The sequence below is a fragment of the Berghia stephanieae genome, chromosome 1 (assembly GCF_034508935.2).
Source record: "Berghia stephanieae isolate SIO BIC M18660-M18661 chromosome 1, UCSD_Bste_1.3, whole genome shotgun sequence".
Taxonomy (NCBI): domain Eukaryota; kingdom Metazoa; phylum Mollusca; class Gastropoda; order Nudibranchia; family Aeolidiidae; genus Berghia; species Berghia stephanieae.
The window spans coordinates 44,032,299-44,057,248 of NC_088360.1; the positions used below are offsets into that span (position 1 = coordinate 44,032,299).

Below are 24,950 nucleotides of genomic sequence, written 5' to 3' on the forward strand. Positions count from 1 at the left end.
CACCACAACACCATAAATCACAGACCAGCATCCACAATAATAGTTGTTTTTAAATTTGCGAATGCCTCTAATAAAAACAATAGTGACAGAGAGAAGATGAAAACACTGCCATGTCTATACAAACAACCCATGATCATTCACTAACAGAAATGTCTTAAAACCGCAGTTTTGAATGCTCGATCAGTGTGTAACAAAACAGCTCTCATACAAGACCATATAATTGAAAACGAAATCGACGCACTATTCATTACAGTGAGCTGGTTGAATACAAACAATTCACTCCTGCTAAACGTTATGCCCTTGATAAAGAAGCCATCCCTCGACAAAGACAATCCAAAAAATTATCAACCAATATCCAACCTTCATTTTAAATTGATCGAAAAGATTGTTACAAAAAGACTTAAAGATCACATGGTAAGGAACAATTTGTAGATCCCTTTCCAATCTGCCACAGCACTGAGATGCCACTCCTTTGGGTCCACAATGATATCATTGAAAAGCTAGAGAAAAAAAAAAACGGACAGCAATGTCATCCTGCTCTTGCTTGATCTTAGTGCTGCCTATAATACTGTTGACCACACCATCTTGTTGGCAAGACTAAACGAAAACTATGTCATGGAAGGACCTGCTCTGAACTGGTTCTCTGAGAACCTCACTAGTCAGCAGCAAGTGTCGTTATAGATGGAACTCAGAGCTCTCCATCACTGCTTCAACTTGGCGTTCCTCTGGGATAATAATTCCAGAGAGGCTGTCTTTGACACGGTTGGACACGGCACACAAATGATCAAACTATGGATGAATACAAACCAGCTCAAATTAAATGAAAAAACTGAGCCGATAGTTTTCAAGAAGAAAAGTTCATCCACAATTGTTAAAAGCATCAATATCCTTGAAAAAATCGACAACTCACCGTCAGAAACCTCAGCTTCTACTTTGATGAAAATCTTGACATGCCCACGCATATCACCTAAGTCTGTCAGTCATTACATAAATCGAATTAAGAGATCTACTTGACACTGAGATGGCTAAAATAATCATCCATACCCTCGTGACAAGTCATATCGACTAATGCAATGGACTCATCTGGTTTACCTGTTAAAACAACTAGGGCTTTGTAAGTGGCTCAAAACAACTCAGCTAGTCATATCCAGGACCAGGAGATATGACAGAATAACCCCGGTTCTGAAATTAATACATTGGCTTCCAATTGTCCAACGAACCACTTACAAATGCTTACATGGACTCCTGATTATATCAAATCTCTCTTAAACGCCAATATACCATCAAGAAATCTTCGATCCTCCATCTCCATTCAACTCGAAATTAGAGGATCTACATCAAGAACAAAATTTTCCAACAGATCTTTCTCTAATGCAGCTCCAAAAATGTGGAATTCTGTCTACCACAACCAGAAACTCTCCAAATTTTAACTCTTTCAAGTCCAATTTAAAGACTGAACTGTTTTAGAAAAATCTCAATCCATAACAAAGACAGAGCAACATGGAAAGGGGAACCAGATAAGGGGGAGAGAAGACAGCAAGTGATCTCTGGCCACCATGGAAGGTCAGAAGACTCCGCCTGTAAAGCCACATAGATAGGACAAATGTTTTGTTTAAGGGTTTTATGGGTTTGTGTGACACATTTCGGTCATATCAGCCTGAGTAAAAAGAAAGAAAATAGAATAGTCAAAAATTTATAAAAGTAAAAGCACCCAAGAAACGTAAGACAAATCAAAGAGACTGGTTCAAATTAGCAATAGCTCGGTTCTAAGAGCATACCATCAGTATGCTTCGTTTGAGATCCCAAGTTTCATCCAGTCACCAGCACAGGATCCCACTAAGAGTAGAACACTCAAATTTTTACATAACATATTCAAAACATAAACAAGATTATTTATTAGGCAGGAAAATATCGTCTCCCAAAAACTATAATACATTCCCTCCCAACCAAGGACTTGGACAAGGCCCAGGACAAAACCAAGTAATCTCACTCCGAGAAGACAGAAAGCAATCTGGAAAACAGATAGGGAGATAAAAGACATAGCAAGTGACCTGACTGCCCGCCCGGGGAAAGGATAAATGATACAGATCTATCAAAGGGATGTGAATCAATGTAGAACCAGGAGCCTAGGGACAGCAAGGTTACTCCACCCATTACAGCAGCCAAATTCCCTAAAGAAAAATACAAACACCTGTTGCCTTCCGATAATAGAACTTAACCCAAAAAAATCATACAATCAAAATAAAGGTTTGTCTGTTTTTAAGGGTTTTACTGCTCTTGCATCACATTGGGGCGATATCAGGAAAGAAAATGGGATAGTAAATAGTTCTAGAATTACAATTAAAGCACCCAAGATAAAGGGAAATTTGTTCAAATAGGAAATAGATGTAGATTCCAAGAACACACTATCAAAGTACTTAGTTTGAGATAACCTAAGTCTCATCCAGACACAAGCACAGGTCCAAACTAAGGGGGATACGCTTAAATGTTACATACAGTGCATAAGAGAGAGATGATTTATTCACAAGACAAAAAATATCATCTCCCAAAACTTTCCCTCCCAGCCAGGGTTTCTGGCTAGGGCCTGGACAAAACCAAATAATCTCATTTCAAGTCAAGGACAGAAAGCATGTTGAAAACAGATACAGGGGGATAGAAGACACAGTAAGTGCCTCCCTGTCCACTATGGGAGGTAAGGAACCCCACCCAGTGTTCACGTCTAAAATAATAGAAGAAAGAGGAGTGAAATAAACAAAAAAAACGCAAAATCATTTTGAGTGAACATCTTTGTATTACACACATATTTACAAATATATATTTTTTTTTAATGAATAAGAAAACTATCATTGGCTTTTACTGATGCCCAAATAATATCTATAGAATGGATCTTGAGACACTTTTAATATAATCCAATCCAATACATACTGTTCCAGCTTAACACTGAAGATAAATACAATATTTGTGTTGTGTAAGATGATGCCAATATCACTATTGCCTCTGTGCTTCTTTGGAGTAGGAGTTAATTTATATAGAGCGCAGAATCCTTGAAGTGCTCTAATGGGCTATATAAAGACAAAGACAAAAGGTAACACAAAATGCAAATTCCGCAAATGTAAAGATGAATGTATATTACAAGAGTTTGAACAATTGCTTATTTAAGGCAATTTGAACATTTTATCTGCTAAAATCAATAGAGTAAAGCTGATTAATAACATATATTTTATATATAAAAAACAATAAATAATAACAGAGGAAATAGTATAAAAACAAAAAGTGCAAATGTTGGAAATAAAGTGTAAAATACATCTAAAAATTTACTTGAATCGTAATGTATCAGTTTTAATCTTTCAGTTTGGATAAACAATTTTTAAATTTCAAAAAGTTCAAGTGGTTTGTTTTTCGGTTGTAGTGCAACACACTTCCCTACAAATGTTAGGTTGTTTTCAAGGCAGTGCCTCAATTTTAAAGCCAATCTGCAATATGGAGAGAACCATGTAAATCTCTCTCTCCCCCCCCCCCCCCCCCCCCCCCCCCCTCCCAAAGATTCACCAGGATTTGAATTCAGGTCTCCGTATCAAAAATCAAAACACCAAGGCCATGCCTAATTATAGAAATCAAGGTTTCAGCCTTGATTTTAAAACTCTGAAATTAATCAAGTCCTGACCAGACAGAAAATTCTACAAAACATATACAATATTCTAATTCAATGTTTGATTCGTCTTTAAAATAGAAAAACCTGTTTAGATTATATTTTTTTCTATGAGATAAAAATCATGTTTTTTCAGTGAAATTTATGTCATTTCTTAAATACGTTGCCGTTGGGCTGCAATGAAAAGAATTACTATCCTTTCACTCATTTTGCAATATCTTTTGCAAGGACCTTTCCTGTGTATAAGTTGTGCAGTGACTTGTTGGTATCCTTGATAACTCATTTTTAATGAGTGAATTCATTATAGATGAACTAACAATTGGAGTAGTTACAGCATATCAGGTCAGGTCATTTAATTTCAATCAACTCAAACTCAAATTGACAATGCATGCATTTTGTATTCCATTCCATAACAATCATCAATAATCATCAACAAACAAAATAATATGTACAATACGACAAGTCTTTCAATATTTCAAATACTGGAATAGCACTAGTCATTTACTTTTTTTTTTACGTGACAAGTATTGATCTGCCACAAGGGAGTTCATAATGAGTCATTTAATCCAGGATTGAAAATTGCACTGGGTGATTTAGCAAAATTATCTAAGATCTTTTATTTTTGTTTTTAAGGGTTTTACGGCGCTTACAACACATTAAGGCCATATCAGCGCCAGGAAAAAGGAAGAAAATGGGATAGTAAAAAGTTCTAGAATTACAATTAAAGCACAAAAGAAAAGGTATGACAAAGGGGAATTGGTTCAAATAGGGAACAGATGTAGATTCCAAGAGCACACCGTCAAAGTACTTAGTTTGAGATCACCTAAAAGTCTCATCCAGACACAAGCACAGGTCCTCAAATGTTTATCAATCATATAATATAATATGTAAACTAAACATAATACAATGCATAACAGAGAGATGATTTACAAGGGAAAAAAAACATCTCCCAAAACTATAACTATACATTCGACTGTTTCCTTCCCAGCCAAGGAACTCAGGCAAGGATCAGGACAAAACTAAGAAATCCCATTCCAAGACAATGACAGGAAACAATTGGAAAACAGATATGGGCGGATAGAAGACACAGCATGTACCTCCCTGCCCACTATGGGAGGTCAGGATCCCCACCCAGTATCTAAGATCTGACAGAATCATGATAAAGAATAAGACAAGAAGAAAAGGGGGGTGATCCATGGTTAGGAAATCAAAAGTTACATAGAATATCATTGCTAAGAGATATAAACAACAAACCGAGTATCCAGTGTTGGGCAGCACTTAGCATCCTACTCCTACAGTGGCGAGTTTAATGTTGGGTTTGTTTTTTTCATTAAAAATATACTGATGGAAAAACAATTTCAAAACGTATGAATAGGGGAATCTCATCTTGAATATTTACATTTTCTTATCCCTCACTGTATGAGAAGACTGGGACAGATTTAACACTGGCTTCTATTCCCATTTCCAACTCTTTTCTTACTTGGCGTGGCTATCATAATGATTTGGACTCTGAACCAGTTACAGTGGTGTTCTCCGTTTCAGTATTCACATTCATTTCTTTTAAGTCACTATTTATAACCTAATTATCTTCATTTCCTCTTGCACTTATTTGGTGAGGCATGGTCTCTATGGAAATATTCATCCCTTCTTGCTCCATATGAAGTCTCTTTTTGCAAGGTGTTGCAGCTGCCTTGGAATCTCTCTCTGCTTTAGATGCCCTCTTGTGAGGTGAAGTTAGCGCAGAGGTATCACCCTCTCCTTCATGCTTACCAGCTCCTTTCTTACTGGGTGTTGTTCCAAGAGATAAGTTATCCTTTTCTGTGTTGGTGGTGGCTTTTGCCTCTCGCTTGTGAGGTGTGGCTGCAATTGAAGAGCCATCTAACAGTCTCTGATCCACCGCATCTTTGTTAGAGGGTGTTGTGGAAACTTCACCAATTTTGGTCCCTTTCTTCTGTGGAGTGGTTTGAACAGGAGTACAAGTGCTCAGCACTGTGGTGACTGATATAAAATCAATTTCTTTATTGGCTTTTGCTTCCCTCTTATGAGGCGTGGTTGCAATTGTAGTACTATCTAATTGATTTGGACACACCATAACAACATTCTTACTTGGAGTTGTGCAGGCAGGCATGTTTTCACATGTTACTGCATCTTTCTTACAAGGTGTAGTTATAACAGATGTCATTTGTGTTAAATCACCATCTGCTTCCGTTCCTCCTTTTTGGGATAAATTTACATCAGATATACAACTTTTACTCAAGTATTCTGATCCATGTCGTCTTTTAACTGGTGAGACACATTCATTATCCTTTTCATCTTTTTTAATCCCTGCTTTGCAATTATGAGTCTTTGTTGTGCATTTACGAAGATAGGATTTTTTACCTGTCCCTCTCTTTCTCTTACGCACACCAGTTTTGATACTCTTATTTTCACTGTCCACATGAGTTGTATTATTTGCAGATACAGCGGATGAATCTTTGATATCCAGTAAACTTCCTTTGTTGCATATAGTTGCCTTATATTTATCATTCGTCATTTCCCTACAAGGTGAATTAACTGAGGATTTTAAAAAATTCAAAGTAGACTGTATTAATCTCTTACCAGTATCCGACTCTGGTGCCTTCTTGAAATTCATTATTGGAGAAGGAGTTTTGCTTCCGCGTCGACGACGAGGAGCAGATTGATTAAAATTGAGAAGAAATTTGAGGGCTTTCTGCTTTTTCAATGAGGATAAAGGAGAAGTATGAATCTTGGAAACCATTTTGCTCAATCTTCGTTTCTTCTGAGTGATGTTTTTATTCTCTTTATCCCGTTTACCTTTCCTGAGACTTCTTCTCTTTATACATTTGATGATCTTTTGTTCTTTAGAGTCATTTTCGCCATCAAATAGTTTGATATATGTATTTTTCCTCCTACTTAACTTTTCATTATACTCTTCCGTGTCTTCCCTCTCATTTGGAATTTTGTGAGAATTTTCTAGAACTTCACTTGAGTCATGGCAATATTTCCTTATTTCATAGTTTTTAGATTTTTGTTTGAACTTAACTTTATTCCTTATCAAATATCCTTTTCTTCTATGATAAGTGAATCCTGGGATTTTACTTACATTAACAGAATTATCAGACATAGATATAATTTCATCTACTTTCTGCAAAACAAGAGAGCAGGAAGGTAGGAATACAGCTTGTCTTAGAATCTTCCTGCTCAAGGAATTACGTAAAAAAGGAGGAATATGCATATCACTATCGTCATCAACATCAATATCTTCACTTTCATCTGCCATTTCTAAATGGATGATCTTTTCTTGCGACGTTGAAGATGAGCTTGCCTCAGACTAAAAAGAGAAGAAATAGACAAAACAAAATGTGATTATTTGGACACCAATGATCATGACATTCATAAATATTCCCTTAATAAAACATACATGAAAGTATAAATAATAAATGATTATCAATTATCATGACATTCATAAACATTCCCTTAACAAAAAATTAATGAGAGGCAGCTTTTATAACAATTTTTGAGACAACACACTTTTTACAAAATAGTGATTCAACCGCATTCTCTAATGCTAGGTACCTATATATCATATGAATTAGAATTTTATTTCACATAGCACAAATAGCTTTCAGAGTAAAAGAAGCATGATGATAATATTTTTAAAAATATAAATACAAGTATGTGCAGATATCAAAGTGTTATTCAACTTCCAAAACTAGGATGTATCTTGTCACCAGATTATTCTACACCTAGGTCGCATTATGCAAATAGTATTGTGCTGAAATAGCTATTCACATCAACATCTGTCGTGGGTATTCAGAATGGTGACACCGTTAAGGGATTGTCTGAAGCCTGGGACAAAATGTAAAGGTGAAAATGGAAAGCATTCTGAATGTACCAATACTAGCAATTAATGATTCCGACGCAAGCCCTTCATTGACAAAACAAAACAAACAGATGTACTGAGAATTGTATATGTGTGTCTTTCCATGATGAATTGAATCTGAATGAAATGAAACCGTGGAGACTTGAGAGTCTCTAAGGTGTGATAAGAATGTTTGGGGTGGGATAGTGTGAAGAGAGAATGGAAAATTTTTAGAAATGAAGATTGATATGAATGGAAAAAGTAGAAGTGTGACTAGTCAAATCATGTCACTTTCCCCTACTTATTTATAACGAGATCCTTATTTTATGGTATAAAAAAAAAATCCCAATCATTTGAGGTCCCAGGTCTGAGTTAGTTGTAAAATGAAAGGAAGAGAACAATTCCTACCCTTTTGAAGGATGTGTATCTAGACCTCTAGTGCTCGACACGGGAAGCTGTGTATCTTCGCTCGTTTGTGTTAAATGTTTAAGCTGATTCTTTCGTTTATTTGGATTAATTCTTATAGAAGAAGAAGAAGGAGAAGAAGAAAAAGAAGAAGAAGAAGAAGAAGAAGAAGAAGAAGAAGAAGAAGAAGAAGAAGAAGAAGAAGAAGAAGAAGAAGAAGAAGAAGAAGAAGAAGAAGAAGAAGAAGAAGAAGAAGAAGAAGAAGAAGAAGAAGAAGAAGAAGAAGAAGAAGAAGAAGAAGAAGAAGAAGAAGAAGAAGAAGAAGAAGAAGAAGAAGAAGAAGAAGAAGAAGAAGAGGAGGTGGTGCGGTGGTGTGAGAGCTTTCGAAGAAGAATATATATTTCTAAGAAATATAATTATTTCCTTCTCACATCGGGACGGAACCAAAGAAATATAGAGACTGAGAAATAAGAACCGGAGATATGCATGTGTGTCGGTAGCAAAATAGAGAGAAACCTTCCGGTCCGGTTCGACACACTTGTGTGTGCGTTATTTACTGACTAGGTGTGTGTGTGTGTGTGTGAAGACGACTCGCGCGAACTTCGCGACCTCTCTCTTGCTGGCTGTGGCACAGTAGCCAGGCAGTGAATACATACACGTCTAGCGGAATGTGTAAATGGCATGATAATATTATAGCTAACTGATACTGATAGTTGATGCGACAAATAAAAAGTTTTTTGTTTTGTTTTTTTTAAGTCGGCATTTGAAACGGAATAAAATCTAATTTTTTCGAGGAACGAAATAAAAGTCTTTTATTTTCTTTTTTATTGGTTTTGTTCTTTGGGGTTACGAATTTTATTTTTACTATTATCTATTATTTTTTTTTTTATCACTTATAGAGCAAAATCGTACTGTCGGAAATCCGACAATAGACGGAAGATTTACAGGCCTGATAAAGAAATAAACAATACATCTCAAAGGTTTCGTTGAATTCTGTCAAATAACTATACAATGCCTTGTAAATAAATGGATTGTACCCCATACCACACAAGTACCACAACACCAGTAACATTTCCCTTTAATCCTTATTGACTAGGTTGATGGGTTAAGATCTTAGCGGATGCTCACGCTAAGGAAGGAGCCAGATTGCTACAGGAGGAGGATGCTTCATCGTATAAAGAAACAAAGAACATCATATATTCCATGTTCGACACTTGATCTAGTACTGACAGAGATACCAACTTAAAATTTGGCTTACAAGAATTTCAGACAAGAATTTGGGGAATCTTGAGGCCGAAACAGGAATTTCTGCATACAAAATTGATCTCATCTCATCTCATGTAGTTCCATATCTGAAGCAGACGTCGGAGGTCATCTTCCGCCAAGCTGATCTATCTCTTGCCAATTCTATTAAAGCAGCGCCACCTTTCTCAGCTTCATCTGTCCAAGTTCTTATCCCTTTCAAATACGTTATTCTTTGTCTTCCTCTTATTCTTTTTCCATTCATCTTTCCAGTCAAGGTGAGTATTTCCAAACCAGGGTGGCGGATAATGTGTCCTAAAAATTCCATTTGGCGTTTGATGATTTTTGTTATCAGTGATCTTTTTCTGTTGGCCATTTCTAAAATTTCTTCATTTCTTTTCCTTTCCATCCATGACACCCTCATCATTCTTCTGTAAAACCACATTTCCACTGCCTCCAGTCTTTTAACCATGGTCTTGTTTATGGTCCAGCTCTCACAACCATATAGCAGCACAGACAGTACATAGCAATCCAGGACTTTGATTTTTGTTTTCATGCTAATATTCCTGTTTTTCATAATTGTATGCAGCTGGTTGAATGCATTCTTCGCCATACCTATTCTAAAATTGATCTATATAGCTTATGTTAACAAAATGTCAAATGTAAACACATTGTAAAATAATATCCCAAAGTCCCATTCTTCAAATAAAGTAAAGCTCTAAAACCTAATGGTGGTGGTTGAAGTAGTGTTGGAAGGGATGATGATGTGATGGTGGTGGTTGTAGTAGTACTGTTAGTGATAAGGATTTGGTAGTGGTGGTCGCACAGAATGCATTCTATGATAAAATAAAATAATGATAATAATAATAATAATAATAATAATAATAATAATAATAATAATAATAATAATAATAATAATAATAATAGTAATAACAGTAATAATAATAATATATAATAATAATAATAATAATAATAATAATAATAATAATAATAATAATAATAATAATAATATGATGATGATGATGATGATGATGATGATTGTGATGATGATGATGATGATGATGATAATGATAATAATAATAATAATAATAATAATAATAATAATAATAATAATAATAATAATATAATAATAATAACAGTAATAATAATAATACTAATAATAGTAATAATATTAATGATGATGATGAAGGTGGTGATAATAATAATAATAACAATAATAATAATAATAATAATAATAATAATAATAATAATAATAATAATAATAATAATAATAATAATAATAATAATAATAATAATAATAATAATAGTAATAATAGTATTGCTATTAAAGGACGTACATTTATTGGAAATGAGTGATGTTTTATTTTGTATTGCATGTATATGCGAGGCAATTTCCAGACCCGAGAAAATGATTCAAACACAGGCAAACCACTCCCCCACCTCCTGTTTCTAAAAATCACAAAAAACAACAACCACAACAATAACATGGGTGCCAGCGCCTGGACTTCAAAAATCCGGCAGGTCTTTGAAGGAAAGCAAAAAAATCTTCAACTTCGAAATGTAGCGATGCAATATGCTAATTTTGTTATCAAATATAAAGTTATTGGTGGCTCAAAAACATTATTTAACCAAGTTAACATTTTTTAAAAATAGTTGTTCATCATAAGATTGGATGTGAGAAAACACAGTTTTACTGTGAGAACAACGAAAATATGGAACAGTTTACCGGATTCTGTTATGAATGCAAAAACTATAAATAGTTTCAAGAGCAGACTAGACAAATTTTTGTCTGACCAAAATGTTTTGTACAATTATAAATGCCCTTTAGATTGTAAAACCGGAAGAAACTTAAATCACAAAGACGATGAAGAAATAGAGTCTGGCGAAGAGGACATATAAGGACCTGTGCTGGAAACAATCCATAAGTATCCTTAAGTATAACAGCAAGAAGATCTAGGCAAGCATTCAGCAAGTAGACTCGCCAAAGGATGGAGCAAACCAATATGATTTGTAATAGTCACTCTACAGTCATCAGCACTATGAGCCTAAACTCTCAACACCATAGGGCTAGCAGCACGTGTGAGCACTAGCCCTTGAATTATCATCAATGTTATAATGAATGAAAGTATGAGCCGTTATGTTACAATGTATATCTAATGAAGATAAACTAAGTCAATCACCTTTGCATGATTGTAATATTATATTGTCTCTCTAAAACCAGATGACTTACAACTTACATGAAGATAGAACCAGATGAAATATGAAAGAGAGACTGAGACTGAGAGAGAGAGAGAGAGAGAGAGAGAGAGAGAGAGAGAGAGAGAGAGAGAGAGAGAGAGAGAGAGAGAGAGAGAGAGAGAGAGAGAGAGAGACTAAGAATAGTTAATGAATTGATCTTCTTTTAATTGGAAGGAAGTTATGATGAACTCTATATTAAACATAACAAACAAACAAACAAACAAAAGAAAAAAAAAAACAACAAAAAACCAAATCAGAAAACAATAAAAGAAATAAAATTATGGAAAAAAAAATGAAAAGGAAAGATAGAGAGAGAAAAAACCCAATAACCTATACCACATAAAGGAAAAAAAGACCCATCTGTCCCATCCCCCCTCCCCTCCCTTTTCGACAATCAACTAATCCAACAACACCACTACTCTTGTGTCACTTTGACATTTGGTTCCAATCTGTCTAAGCTGACATCACCAAAATTCAATCAACTGAACACATGTGTCAAAATATGATATAAGACATGAAAGTAACTTTTTCAAAGAACCAGCAGATCATTCTCAAGAATGTCTTTTAAAAAAATGTCAAGCCGGCATTTGCCAGTCTGGCACCCATGCAATAACAATAAAGCTCAAAATAAAAGAGTAAAAAATGATCCTTTGCCAAATCGAGAGAAATGTTTTTTTAAAATCTACTGCATACAATGGTTCCAATGAACCAAATAATCTATAACGAGTTTGTTTCTGCAATTTCAATCTTATTCTATACTTTGAATTTCAAATTAGAAAATTAGGTTGGATTCATCCTCTACATTTAAGTACAATTTTTGCACAGGCTGATATTAATCTCAAAACTGTAATCATGGTGTAAATTTCATTTTGGAAACAATCTCCCTTCAGAACTGCAACCCTAGCCCATGACAATGTGTGCAAAGGGAAGTCAAAATGAGTTAAGATTTTGAAAAAAATGCGTAAAATCTACACACAAAAATGGAATTTTGGGGGAAGTATAGCTCTGCATTTACAGTTGCATGATCATCTTTCTCTCTCCTAATAAATGGTACCAATAACATAGATGACACAACTACTCATTGTGCAGCAACATGCTTTTCAGGGGTTAAATCTATATGTAAATCCAATATGTCTTAATAGAATGTTTTATTGAACTTCCAGGTCATAAGACAAATTAAAGTGTTTAAGTACACAATTTTTAAAAAAATAGGAATTTGACAATGCATAGGATCCTCAGCAAAATGAATGGATGGGAGCAAAAAATCTCAAAAAGCCTGCAGACTGAGCGATTCTTGACAAATTTTCTGAGCGATTCTTGACAAATTTTCTGATAAAGCCTGCAGCCCATACATTTTTTTTACAAATGTAAAGACAACATAACCCACATATAGGTACAATGAATTTACCAATCTTAACTGTGACTGCACCATAGACCTATTTTTGGTTACAACAATAAAACAAAAATTAGAGGAGCATTCAATGAAGGGTAAAATAAATTTGGCTCTTGTAAAAATATATTTGGTAGATTTAATGTTATAGTCTAAAAGTACATAATTATCTGACAGATATCGCATCCAAATGCAATATAATGAACATTATAATTGTTTTTTAATTGATAAGAATTTCGATGATTTAGGGAGTCATCATTTTCACGAGAAGGGACTTTTCGGTGATGATAATAGCAATTTGTCAGAAAGGAGGAAAATGTATCGGTCTAACTCAAAATGCAAAAATAACAAAAACTATGAAAATTACGTAATATCATATAATAAATTACTAATACTACTACTACAAGCACTGAAAATCCATTCTTATCATTAGACAAAAATGTACTTTTTGTAAAAATTTAACGAATTGTCCTTTCCACAAAACAATTTTAAAGGCCTACAATATTACTCATATCACTCGCAATATCAAGTGATTATGATAAACTTTTGACCAAATGACCAGAGAGAGAGAGAGAGAGAGAGAGAGAGAGAGAAATAGAAATAGTGAGAAACAGAGAGAGAGAGAGAGAGAGAGAGAGAGAGAGAGAGAGAGAGAGAGAGAGAGAGAGAGAAGAGAAGAGAGAGAGAGAGAGAGAGAGAGAGAGAGAGAGAGAGAGAGAGAGAGAATAGAAAGAGAACGAGAGAGAGAGAGAGAGAGAGAAAGAGAGAAAAGAGAGAGAGAGAAAGAGAGAGAGAGAGAGATGCTAGTGCAGAGAAGTTTTCATGAATATTTGATTACCCATTGTCCATCCCTTCCTTTCAACCACCATCGACAGCCGGTAATCTGCCATGCATGAAAAAGCGTGCAAGAATACGAGTTGAAGGCAGTTGGGCAAACTTGGGTCCAGGTAAAAAAGATCTCAAAAAACCAAGTTGTGCTGTTGCAGCCCTATGTTCCACAAGGAATCAAGAGGCTTAAATCAAGTAAGCCATACAATCAACGAAAATGCGGAAGAATTCACTTTTTTTTTTACATAAGGATGTCTTTATAATGCTTAAAATAAAAGAGATCCGGAAAATTCTTTTTCCCAAAATCAGAAGGCTTGGAAAGACGGTAAAGCAGAGGCAGGTCAGAAAGTGACAGAAAAGAAAGAATTCTCACTTCCAGGATCTCAAGAATCGCACCTGGGAATTACTTCCTCTTGAAGTTCCACTGCCTGATGAGTCCTCTTTGAGTCTTGCTTTCCTTTCTGGCTCTACAACTAAGAAGGACAAAGAAGAAAAAGAAAAAAGAAAAGGTCAAAATATACGATGTGACATATAAGAATTTCAATAGCACCATTGTTAGAGTAAGAGCACTATGACTTACGTTGAGTTTTGGCTTTATCTGACTCTTCTCTCCATTTGTCAGCAGACCTACCACTATCATTATTATAATTATTATTTGATATAGCGCCAGTATCCACAAATAGTGCTCAGAGGTGCTTTACAATAGTTTTCTTGGTATCATCACACAAGTTAATTCATTCGACTACGAAATCACCACAACAGTCACACACACATCTTGTTCGAAGTTCACATAGAATCACGAAAAGCAGAATGAAAAAGTTTTATTTTTAAATGCATCCATCCCAAATTGCATGATTCCCACTCATACTTCTTTGAATTGGTTCAAATTTAGTGTGGTGTTTTCAATTTGGTTGCATATCCAGTTCCAGCTTTCAAAACCAATATTTTCACCAATCTTTCTCAAAATTTTAGTTTTCTAATCTGACGATGGAATAAAATAAATCTGAATTTGGTTAAGTTTGACTCAAAAAAAAGTCTCCATAAATTGATCAGATTAATTGGCAAGTCTACAGCAGTAACCTGTAGGAAGAATTTTTTTTTTTCATCATAGAATAGAAATAGAATTAAAAGGAAAAGAGGGCATTGGTGGAATTCAAATTACTATCTTGGCTATAAGTACATGGTGAACAGTGATATGGAGATACCTGTTATGACTTTTGTTATGACATTTACCACACATTAGTGTAATTGAAACTGCTTAGGTTGTTCGAAATTTGGGTGTACTTATTGATTCAGATTTGTCTTTTAGCAGCCAAGTACACCATATCGTACGGTTAATGTGCGTGGATATGAGAAGAATATGTAGTGCTAGACATCTCATTACAAGAGACATCTCTGCCTTGTTAGTTAATTCTCTAATCCTGTCAAAGCTAAATTATTGTAATTCTCTCTTCTCTTCTATAAATAAAGACAAAATAAAATCCCTTCAGGTAGCCCAGAATGATGCTGCCACAGGCTTATTTATTTATAGAAAGAGGAGAAATCAATCTGCATTGGGTTTGCTAAGAGAACTCCATATGTTTCCCGTTGAGAAACGTATAGAATATAAGTATAAGATCTGTACTATTGTTTTTAAATCACTCTGATTGTCCTGGATACATTAATGACATGCTTAAATTCTACGTCCAAGCCAGGAATATCAAAGTCTGATAATCGCATTCTTGTGAAACCAAAAATGACTCGCAAAATTGGCAAGCATGCGTTTCAATATTCAGCACCCCTTATCTGGAATTCCCTCCCAAGATCAGAGACAGTAATGATGCAGAATTCTTTTTTTTTTTTTTTTTTAAATCTTAAAACGTTTCTTTTTAATATACTGAATGTTTGAGTGAATGTATGTTTGAGTGAAAGTTGTCATGTTACTGTTAAGCGCTTTGAGCTTATTGACATACAGGGTAAGGTGCTATATAAAAACCATATATTATTATTATTATTATTATTATTATTATTATTATAATTAGGTAGCCTGGATCTGTTAAATGTGGTGAAAAGTATTTTGCTATAAACTTGCACCCTATCTTAAGCAATTGTCATTGGCCATTTAAACCTTAAGAAATAAACTCTAGCTACATAAGTCTTATTCCATAAGTTTAAAGTGAAAATGTTGTCAATTCAAAAGATTGTGTTAGATTGAATGTTTTTGGTAGGGGCAGTATCACCAATCATATGGCCCATGAGTAAACTTCTCCTATAGTCAATGAAAAGAATGGTAAAATTTGTATATGATTGTTTCACCCACTTCATCGTGTAATTATAACTTAATTTATTAAGAATTAATGCCAATGTAACCATTCTCTTTGTGAGTACATCTGTTTTAAACACCATTTTAGATGGTCCATTTCAAATGTTTGTCCTATGCCATATTTTTAAATAAAAGAGTGAGGCAGCATTTGTTAAGCAATTCCCAACTATTTTCATTGACATACATGTTTAACACATTACAAAGATATGGTGAACTCAATGATGAAAAATTGGGCCTGAATTTATTTTCGAAAGGGACTGCATCTCAAGGTGATTAATTGCATTTCAATTAAAAATAATAATAATAATAATAATAATAATAATAATAATAATAATAATAATAATAATAATAATAATAATAATAATAATAATAATAATAATAATAAAATAATAATAATAAAAGACATATGCAGACCTGCCATAAGCAACAAATAAATATTGTATATTTTCTTTAAAAAATCCAAATTTGAATTAAAAATCTATATATATTCAAAATGTACTGTTTCAAAAGTTATTTCTACGAATTTTTGGTTTGAATTGTAACAAAACCTATTTCAGAGTGAAATATTAACTTTTTCACTGACTCGACTTTAAAACCTTTGATTGAAAAATTCGAATTTGAAGGAAGACACCTGAATTTTCTATATATAAGGATTACATCTGAATAGCTGGAAGGCCTGTCGACAGCAGCAAATCAAAGAAAAGTTTCAAACTAAGAGGTGAAAGAGGAGGAATTGGAAGGTGAGGGGAGTTGGAGGAGCAGAAGGAGAAAAAATTAGAATTAATTAAATAGCATTAGGTTTGTTTGGAAATACTCACACTCTTTTTCTATTTTGGCACATAGTGGACACATAAGTGAAGAGTCATACCACACCAATCCCCGACAAGTTCTATGGGATCCAAAGGAACCACAGCAGGAACACAATAGAAGGTTGTATTTTCTGTTCAAAATTGGATGGGGAAATAAATGAAGGAATTGGCTGTCGATCATTATGTTTAATTTTATCATTTATTCTTATGACATTTTTAATACATTGGAAAACTATGAAGGAAAATAATTTTCGTTTGTTTGTTTTTTTTTGTTTTTTGTTTTTTTGCTTTTTTGTTCTTTAAAAAAAATAATTTTCAGAAGCAAATATTTTCCCAGCTTGTCTTTTAATATTGCATCTTTTGCCTTTCTCAAACATTATTGTTTTGAATGACGGAAACTTTTGTAAATGTTTTCTGGTCCAACATCTATTTTATTTTATTATACTGTTTTTCGTGTTTGAGGGTTTACTAATGTTGGCTTGAAGCATCTAGTACCAGAGAGGACCATCTTCAAGTTGAAGTCCGGTCACCTTTTGTTATTTGTTTTCACCTTTGTGGAAGCTGTCCAAGTGATGTTATGACATGGGGCCCAGGGGGTATCTTTTTAATAACACAATACTTTAATGGGCGCATAATGTGAACTTTTGCTATTCATTTTTCAGAGAGAGAGAGAGAGAGAGAGAGAGAGGGAGGGAGGGAGGGAGGGAGGGGGGGAGAGAGAGAGAGAGAGAGAGAGAGAGAGAGAGAGAGAGAGAGGAGAGGAGAGAGAGAGAAGAAGAGAGAGAGAGAGAGAGAGAGAGAGAGAGAGAGAGAGAGAGAGAGAGAGAGAGAGAGAGAGAGAGAGAGAGAGAGAATGTTGTTCTTTGATAAAAAATTCAACCAATATTCTAATAAACATTATCTTCTAAGTTTCTAAGTCTTCTACTCCACTACATTTACAGAAATAATTAATGGTGAACAAATTTTCATCAATCACTAAAAAAAAATCACAAAATCAAAAGATAAGTCAGCAAAAACAAAAACTGAAATAAACAATGAACAGGGTGTACACTGCGAAGCTGTAACAATGATATGACTACAGTTAGAGGATTAATAGTTTAGGATTTGGATGATTAGTTATAAAGAATGACAAAATGAGAAAAATTAACAGCATCTCAAATCATCTTTTTGCTTTAATCCTTTTTGACAAAACCCATGTTCTCTGCAAATCAAAACAAAAGGCAAATCAATTGAGATGAAAGCAAACGACATACCCTGTTTCTGCATCATGATTTCTACCCGAGGGACAAGAGCAGACATCTGCATCACATGTGTTGTGTCTTTCTAATAGTTCACCATAGGCATCAGATTGTCTCTCCCATGATGCATCTCTGGAATGAAAAAAAGTTCTTCTCATCAAAATATAATCATCACATCACATTTTGCTCTCATTAAAAAAAAAAGAAAAAAAAAGAAAAAAAAAGAAAAGAAAAAGATGAAAATAAATCTCAAAAAACCGGAATAAGATTACATGTTCAACAGGGTTTTTTAACATAATCTGCTTATCAAAACAAAAACAAACATTAAAAACAAAAAAAAAACCATCAACTTTAAATATTTTTTTTTTAAAACATCACAAATAATAGTTTTTTAATACGAAAAAAATGTTTAAAAAGCAAAAAGAAACCCCCCCCCTCCCCCAAAAATAAAAACATAGAAAAAGAAAACTGGAATCAGAAAAAAGAATTATTGAAAAATTATAATTTTCCCCAAAACAATTTAATAATCAGAATATTCCGATTACACTGGAATACAAGTCAGGTCTGCGTCATATATCAAGCCCCAAAGCCTAACATGCCACTTGCATCACCCCCCAATGGATCACCAACCTTGACATTGGTGGGGGTGCTTGAGGCTATCAGGGGCAAAGGAGTAATTCTGGTTGACCGTCACTAGACCATCTTGGATGTCGAGCCTATACGCGAGTGCCATGACAGCCCACCCTGATATGTGACAAAATGAAAATCCAACCCAATGCCAGAATGGCTTCAACCATCCTGGGCTCCACACTACTATATTATGGATCAGTCTAATTCTCAATTTCAATTCCAAAGTCTCAACTTTATAAACTCTAGCCACCTGCAGTAAATGGTCCCGAATCAGTCTTTCGAGAGCAGTGTCCGCAAGGCATACCATGCGATTTTGGACTCGCTACCTGCGGACAAAGAGTCGGGATGGACATCCCCCGTTCAGTCCCCCAAGAAGTAGGTGCAGCCATGGTGACGCATCTGGGCCACAGAGCATGGGCCTGGCTGGCAGAAGCAATGTCTGACGTCCTTGCAAATGGAAGCTTCAACAAGTGTGGAAGCACGCCAAGATAGTTGCCATCCTGAAATGACCTCCTGCCCACCATGGGAGGTCAAAGGACCCCACCCAGAAAAAGTTTTTTTAAATAATCTAACCATTCTGAGATGATTAGTATAATTACCTGGTTTACCAGCTTCCAATGGAAAAAAAACGTAATGAATGCAAAAAGCAATGTTGAGGAATTATATAAAATCTAGTTCAATTATATCAACATATTTGGACCATAAAAATTTGTTTATTCTGAGACTCATTTAGTTGACACTGATATAAATTTTGTGAGGCAGCTGAGACATCAACATTTTATGTCAATCTGACTAATTAATCAAAAAGTAAAGTAAATGACAGATGATCCCTTACTGTGAGGCAACCATAGTTGGCAATTGTCTTTGTGTACGACCACCAGTTGAGTGAGTACAAAGAACCGATGCAATCTTTCCACCTCTCTTTTTCAGATGTTTGCAAATGAGTTCCATTTTCACAGTCAAATAAATCAGTCAATCAGTGCACTTATAATAAAATTTCAATTTGTATTATAAGAATCTTTATTTACAATAATTTAGAAGATTAATAAAACTTGAATCACCATTTGCTGTTTGTCTCAAATTAGACTACTTGCAATGTACTTACAGGAAAAGACTACATTCCAAAGAAAACAAAACATCATTGAGAGTGTCTTATATTTTTTGAGACATAGGTGCTCTGTTTAAATGTTCAGACTTTTTAAATAATATACAAATCATTCACGCTATTTCTATTTACTCTTTGTAAAGAGCAACCATTACATCATGGAAAAAAAATCTCCATTCAAATTACAAGAAAAATAATTGGTTTTACTTACTGGTCAGGTATGTAAATACCAAAATGCTGCATTTCACTGAAGAATTCTTTACCACAGTTACACAAAGGGCATTTAAAATGGTGTTTCCCGGCAGATATGGCATATTGCTTGACAACGGGAGACAGGGGAGAGAAGATTTTAGTCGAGAGGTAATGATTTTCAAAATATTTTTTTAAAACTTTAGGCAAGCACCATTTAAGACACCATGGTAAGATGGTAGGATAAATTAAAAGTGGAAAAAAAATGATCAATGCCTTGTACAAAATAAACTACACTGACCCAAATTACAGCAAGGATCTTTGGAGAGGTATATAATGTATAAGATAGTCTGAACAGAGGCTGTCTATAAATAAGATTGAAAAATCTCTTTCTTTTATAAAAACACTTATCATTTGTTCTCTATTTACAAATGTTAACTTCTCCTTACCAAATGTAGGAAAATCGTCACATTCATTATGATACTGATACAAACAACATTTTTTCTTATTCAGATTTGTTTTACAAATCACAAAATTGAAGAAAGAAAAACCTTTGTTATATTTACAAGAACTTAATGTTGTGTTGTAAAGCTTGTTTTGATCAAAAAATCATGTATAGCATGTACATATTACTTTTCAATTTAAAATTTAAAAATGCAATTTATGTGTTGGGTCGGTATGACATATCAGTAAAAATCTTGAAAATGGTCGGTAAGGAGAGGGTTGTGATAAAATGATTAACAAGAATGACAATACCTACGGATAAAATTCATCACTAATCAAATATAGAACACAAAGCATAGGTTAGATCATTTCGGTTTTTGCATGAAGCTTTAAGTTCTGTTCTCTTATTGAGTGTTGCACAATGATCTCAACAAAACAAACTTACATCTAAGAAACAAACTTACATGTTCATACATGCACAGAAACAAACACCTTTATGTAATTATAAATCACCATAACTGTAAAGCCGAAAATATGTGAAATTATATCTATATATATTAATATTATATCTATTATCTCACCTTTTTCTGAAAAATATTTTTTCACAGACAAATTTGTTTCTGCCAGTAAAAGAACAAATTTCATCGTCCCGAGGAAGCCATAAAATGGCAGAAACAAATTTGTCAGCAAAAAAATATTTTTTAAGAAAGGTGAAATAATAGATATATTACCACTCCTTTAACATTAAAGTCGAACACTTTTATTTTGTGGTTTTTATTTTATAACTATATATATATATAAATCCCACATAAATGATTATTTGTAACGTGTATCCATTTTTTTGGGACACCCTGTATGTATAAAGAAATACTTTTACAAATACCTGAATACAACTTCGATGAAACCAAGAATTATTACAGCAGGGTGAATGTAACACATTGACTGATGACAGTGATTCACCCAAAGGGCTGAGACAAATACTACATGACAGGTCATCAACATTTTCAATCTTATCGCACTCCCTTAAAGACTGCTTTGGACAGTGATCATCACAGTAAGAACTGAAAATTAATGAAAATAAAAACAAAAACTTTCAAAAATGTAATGATTGTGAAATTTAAAAATTATTATTTTCTGTACCATGGCAGCCAACTTTTGAAAGAGCTAAAAACAGGACACCTGAATATGCACGATGGTCATGACCAAAAATGGCAGTATGTTTGGACTATATAATATAAAATATACCTTAGATTGAGAATATATAGTTGCTCCAAACAAGTCAAAAAAGTGTATGGATAGGGCAAATCTGTCCCGTAAAAGTCCCAAATATTCAATGCCTTTACCCAAAACAGTATTTATGGTTAACAGTACATGTTTGTGTGTTTAATGTACATTAGTCAATTATTAGGATATTTTTTTAAATCGTAAATCATTTAGAGCATGGTATTTACCATGGATAAAAACAAAAAAGCAATCGTTTTCAAAGATTTTCACTTATTGCAATAATGATAGTGAATAAAATATACCCTGTATAACTGTATAGCACCCAGCCTCAAATAAACAGGCTGTAGGTGCTTGACACAAAGAAATTATAATAGAAGTGACGAACATATGAGCCATTCTCAAAAGGTGGTCTCACTAATGTTAGAGGGGAAGAAAAAAAAATTAAAATAGATTTATAGGCATGATTCCAATCTCTAATCAGAGACGCCAACTTTAAACAGGCCTGTAAATGGTTGGTGAAAAAATTGTCGGAACTTTTTGAACATGCGAAAATAGACACAACAGGACAAAAATATGGACACAACACAGATATGACACGTCAATTGACTAGTCAAATCATGTCACTTTCCCCTACTTATTTATAACGAGGTCCTTATTTTATGGTACCAAAAAAAAAATCCCAATTATTTGAGGGCCCAGATCTGAGTTAGTTGTAAAATGAAAGGAAGAGAACAATTCCTACCCTTTTGAAGGATGTGTATCTCGTGCTTGACACAGGAAGCTGCATATCTTCGCTCCTGTTTGCGTTAAATGTTTACACTGATTCTTTCGTTTATTTGGATTAATTCTTATAGAAAAAGAAGAAGAAGAAGAAGAAGAAGAAGAAGAAGAAGAAGAAGAAGAAGAAGAAGAAGAAGAAGAAGAAGAAGAAGAAGAAGAAGAAGAAGAAGAAGAAGAAGAAGAAGAAGAAGAAGAAGACGACGACAACGAAGAAGAAGAAGAAGAAGAAGACGACGACCAAGAAGAAGACAACCAAGAAGAAGAGGAGGTGAAGAATATACATTTCAAAGAAAAATAATTATTTCGCATTATATTTTTTGCCGTCTCACATCCGGACGGAACCAATAAAATATAGAGAAAAAGATATGAGAACCGGAGATATGCATGTGTGTCGGTAGCAAAATAGAGAGAAACGTTCCAGTCCGGTTCGACACACTTCTGTGCGTGCGTTATTTACTGACTAGGTTGTGTGTGTGAAGACGACTCGCGCGAACTTTGCGACCCTCTCTCGCTGGCTGTGGCACAGTAGCCAGGCAGTGAATACATCCATGTCTAGCAGAGCGTGTAGGTGGCATGATAATATTATAGCTAACTGATAGACGGCAAGTTTTGTTTTGTCTTTGATGCGACAAATAAAAAGTTTTTTTGTTTTGTTTTTTCAAGTCGGCATTTGAAACGGAATAAAATCTAATTTTTTCGAGGAACAAAATAAGTCTTTTATTTTCTTTTTTATTGGTTCTATTCTTTGATGTTACAAATTTTATTTTTACTGTTAATTTTTAAAAAAAAAATTAGCACTTATAGAGCAAAATCGTACTGTCGGAAATCCGACAATAGTCAGAAGATTTACAGGCCTGTTTAAATTTGGCTCACAGGAGTTTCAGACACCACTCGTAGGAATTTCAATGCCGAAAAAGGAATTTCCGCACACAAGAAAAAGGAATTGAAATGGTATTTGGCATTGTGTTTACATATTGTATAGTTCTGAATAGATAACTGATTAGAATTATATTATGATACATAAACACATTGCCAAATACAATCCCAAAGTTTCCTTATTTCAAATGAAGTAAAGCGCCAAAACCTAATGGTAGAGATTGTAGTACTGGTGGTAGTGAGGATGATGATGTGTTGGTGGTTGTAGTAATAGTAGTAGTGATGATGAAGATGTGATAGTGGTTGTTGTTGTAGTAGTAGTGATAGTGATGATATGGTGGTAGTGGTGGTTGAAGTAGTAGTTGTGGTCATGATGATAATGATGTGGTGGTGGTTGTAGTGGTGGTGGTAGTGTTGTTGATGTGGTGGTGATGGTGGTTGTAGTACAAATGGTAGTGATGATGATGTGGTAGTGGTGGTGGTTGTAGTAGTAGTGGTGGTGGTTGTAGTAGTAGTGGTGGTGGTTGTAGTAGTAGTGGTGGTGGTTGTAGTAGTAGTAGTAGTGGTAATGATGATGTGGTGGTGGCGGTTGTAGTAGTAGTGGTTGTGATGATGATGATGTTGTAGTGGTGGTTGTAGTAGTAGTAGTAGTTGTGAAGATGATGTGGTGGTGGTGGTTGTAGTAGTAGTGGTAGTGATGATGATGGTGGTTGTAGTAGCAGTGGTAGTGTTGATGTGGTGATGGTGGTTGTATCCGTAGTAGTGGTGGTAGTGATGAAGATGAGGTGGTGGTGGTGCTTGTAGTAGTGGTAGTGATGATGGGGTGGTGGTGGTTGTAGTAGTAGTGGTAATGATGATGTAGTGGCTGTGGTGGTGGTTGTAGTAGTAGTGGTAATGATGATGTAGTGGCGGTGGTGGTAGTTGTAGTAGTAGTGGTATTGATGATGATGTGCTTGTGGCGGTTGCAGTAGTAGTGGTAGTGATGTCAATTTGGTTGTGGTGGTTGTAGTAGTAGTAGTAGTGATGATGCAGTGGTGGTGGTTGTAGTAGTAGTGGTAGTGATGATGATGTGGTGGTGGTGGTGTAGTAGTAATGGTAGTGATAATGTGGTGCCGTTGTTGTAGTAATAGTGGTAGTGATGATGATGTGGTGGTGGTGGTGGTGGTTGTAATAGTGATGGTGGTTGTAGTAGTAGTTGTGGGACTGATGATGATGTGGTGGTGGTTGTAGTAGTAGTGGTAGTGATGATGATGTGATGGTGGTGGCAGTAGTGGTGGTAGTGATGATGGTTGTAATACTAGTGGCAGTGAGGATGATGTGGTGGTTGGAAGGGGGGGGGGGTATCCTTGGAACAAATTGACCTCACCAGAATTTGACAGAAGTTGCCCGGAACTCTGAATTTTTTGTCCATTTTTCCGGTGAAACCGGAGTTTTGGCATCACTGTCTAATGACAGCAATCTAAATTTCTGACAAGAGTTTGAAGATAAAAAGTTTTATTGTCTCCAGGAAAAACTTATGTAATTTCAATTCTATAAGTTTCATTTTTCTAAGTATAAAAAATAGTAAGAAAAAACATTTTCCCCTATTTATAATTGATAAGGAAGCCACACAGAGAACTGTACGAATTGATTAAAACAACTTGGATTGTGCAACTGCGATGGTAAATTTATTACTACACTTTGTTTTTGAATCTATTATTTAAAAATAATTGCACATGCCAATGATTACATGTGTATGA

General features: G+C 34.6%; 1 protein-coding gene across 2 annotated transcripts in view; it reads right to left on the reverse strand.

The window, feature by feature from the left end:
* Positions 1-2,771: 2,771 nt before the first annotated feature.
* Positions 2,772-24,950, reverse strand: part of LOC144975470 (uncharacterized) — a 35,361-nt gene continuing 13,182 nt past the window's right edge. For both annotated transcript variants that reach the window (XM_078919589.1, XM_078919598.1), the window contains exons 6-11: positions 21,215-21,392; positions 19,910-20,016; positions 17,979-18,095; positions 16,735-16,856; positions 14,011-14,087; positions 2,772-6,980 (exon numbers count right to left, since the gene is read on the reverse strand). In XM_078919589.1, coding sequence (XP_078775715.1) covers positions 5,229-6,980; positions 14,011-14,087; positions 16,735-16,856; positions 17,979-18,095; positions 19,910-20,016; positions 21,215-21,392 — 2,353 coding nt within the window. In that variant the 3' untranslated portion in view covers positions 2,772-5,228. The remainder of the gene's footprint in view (positions 6,981-14,010; positions 14,088-16,734; positions 16,857-17,978; positions 18,096-19,909; positions 20,017-21,214; positions 21,393-24,950) is intronic.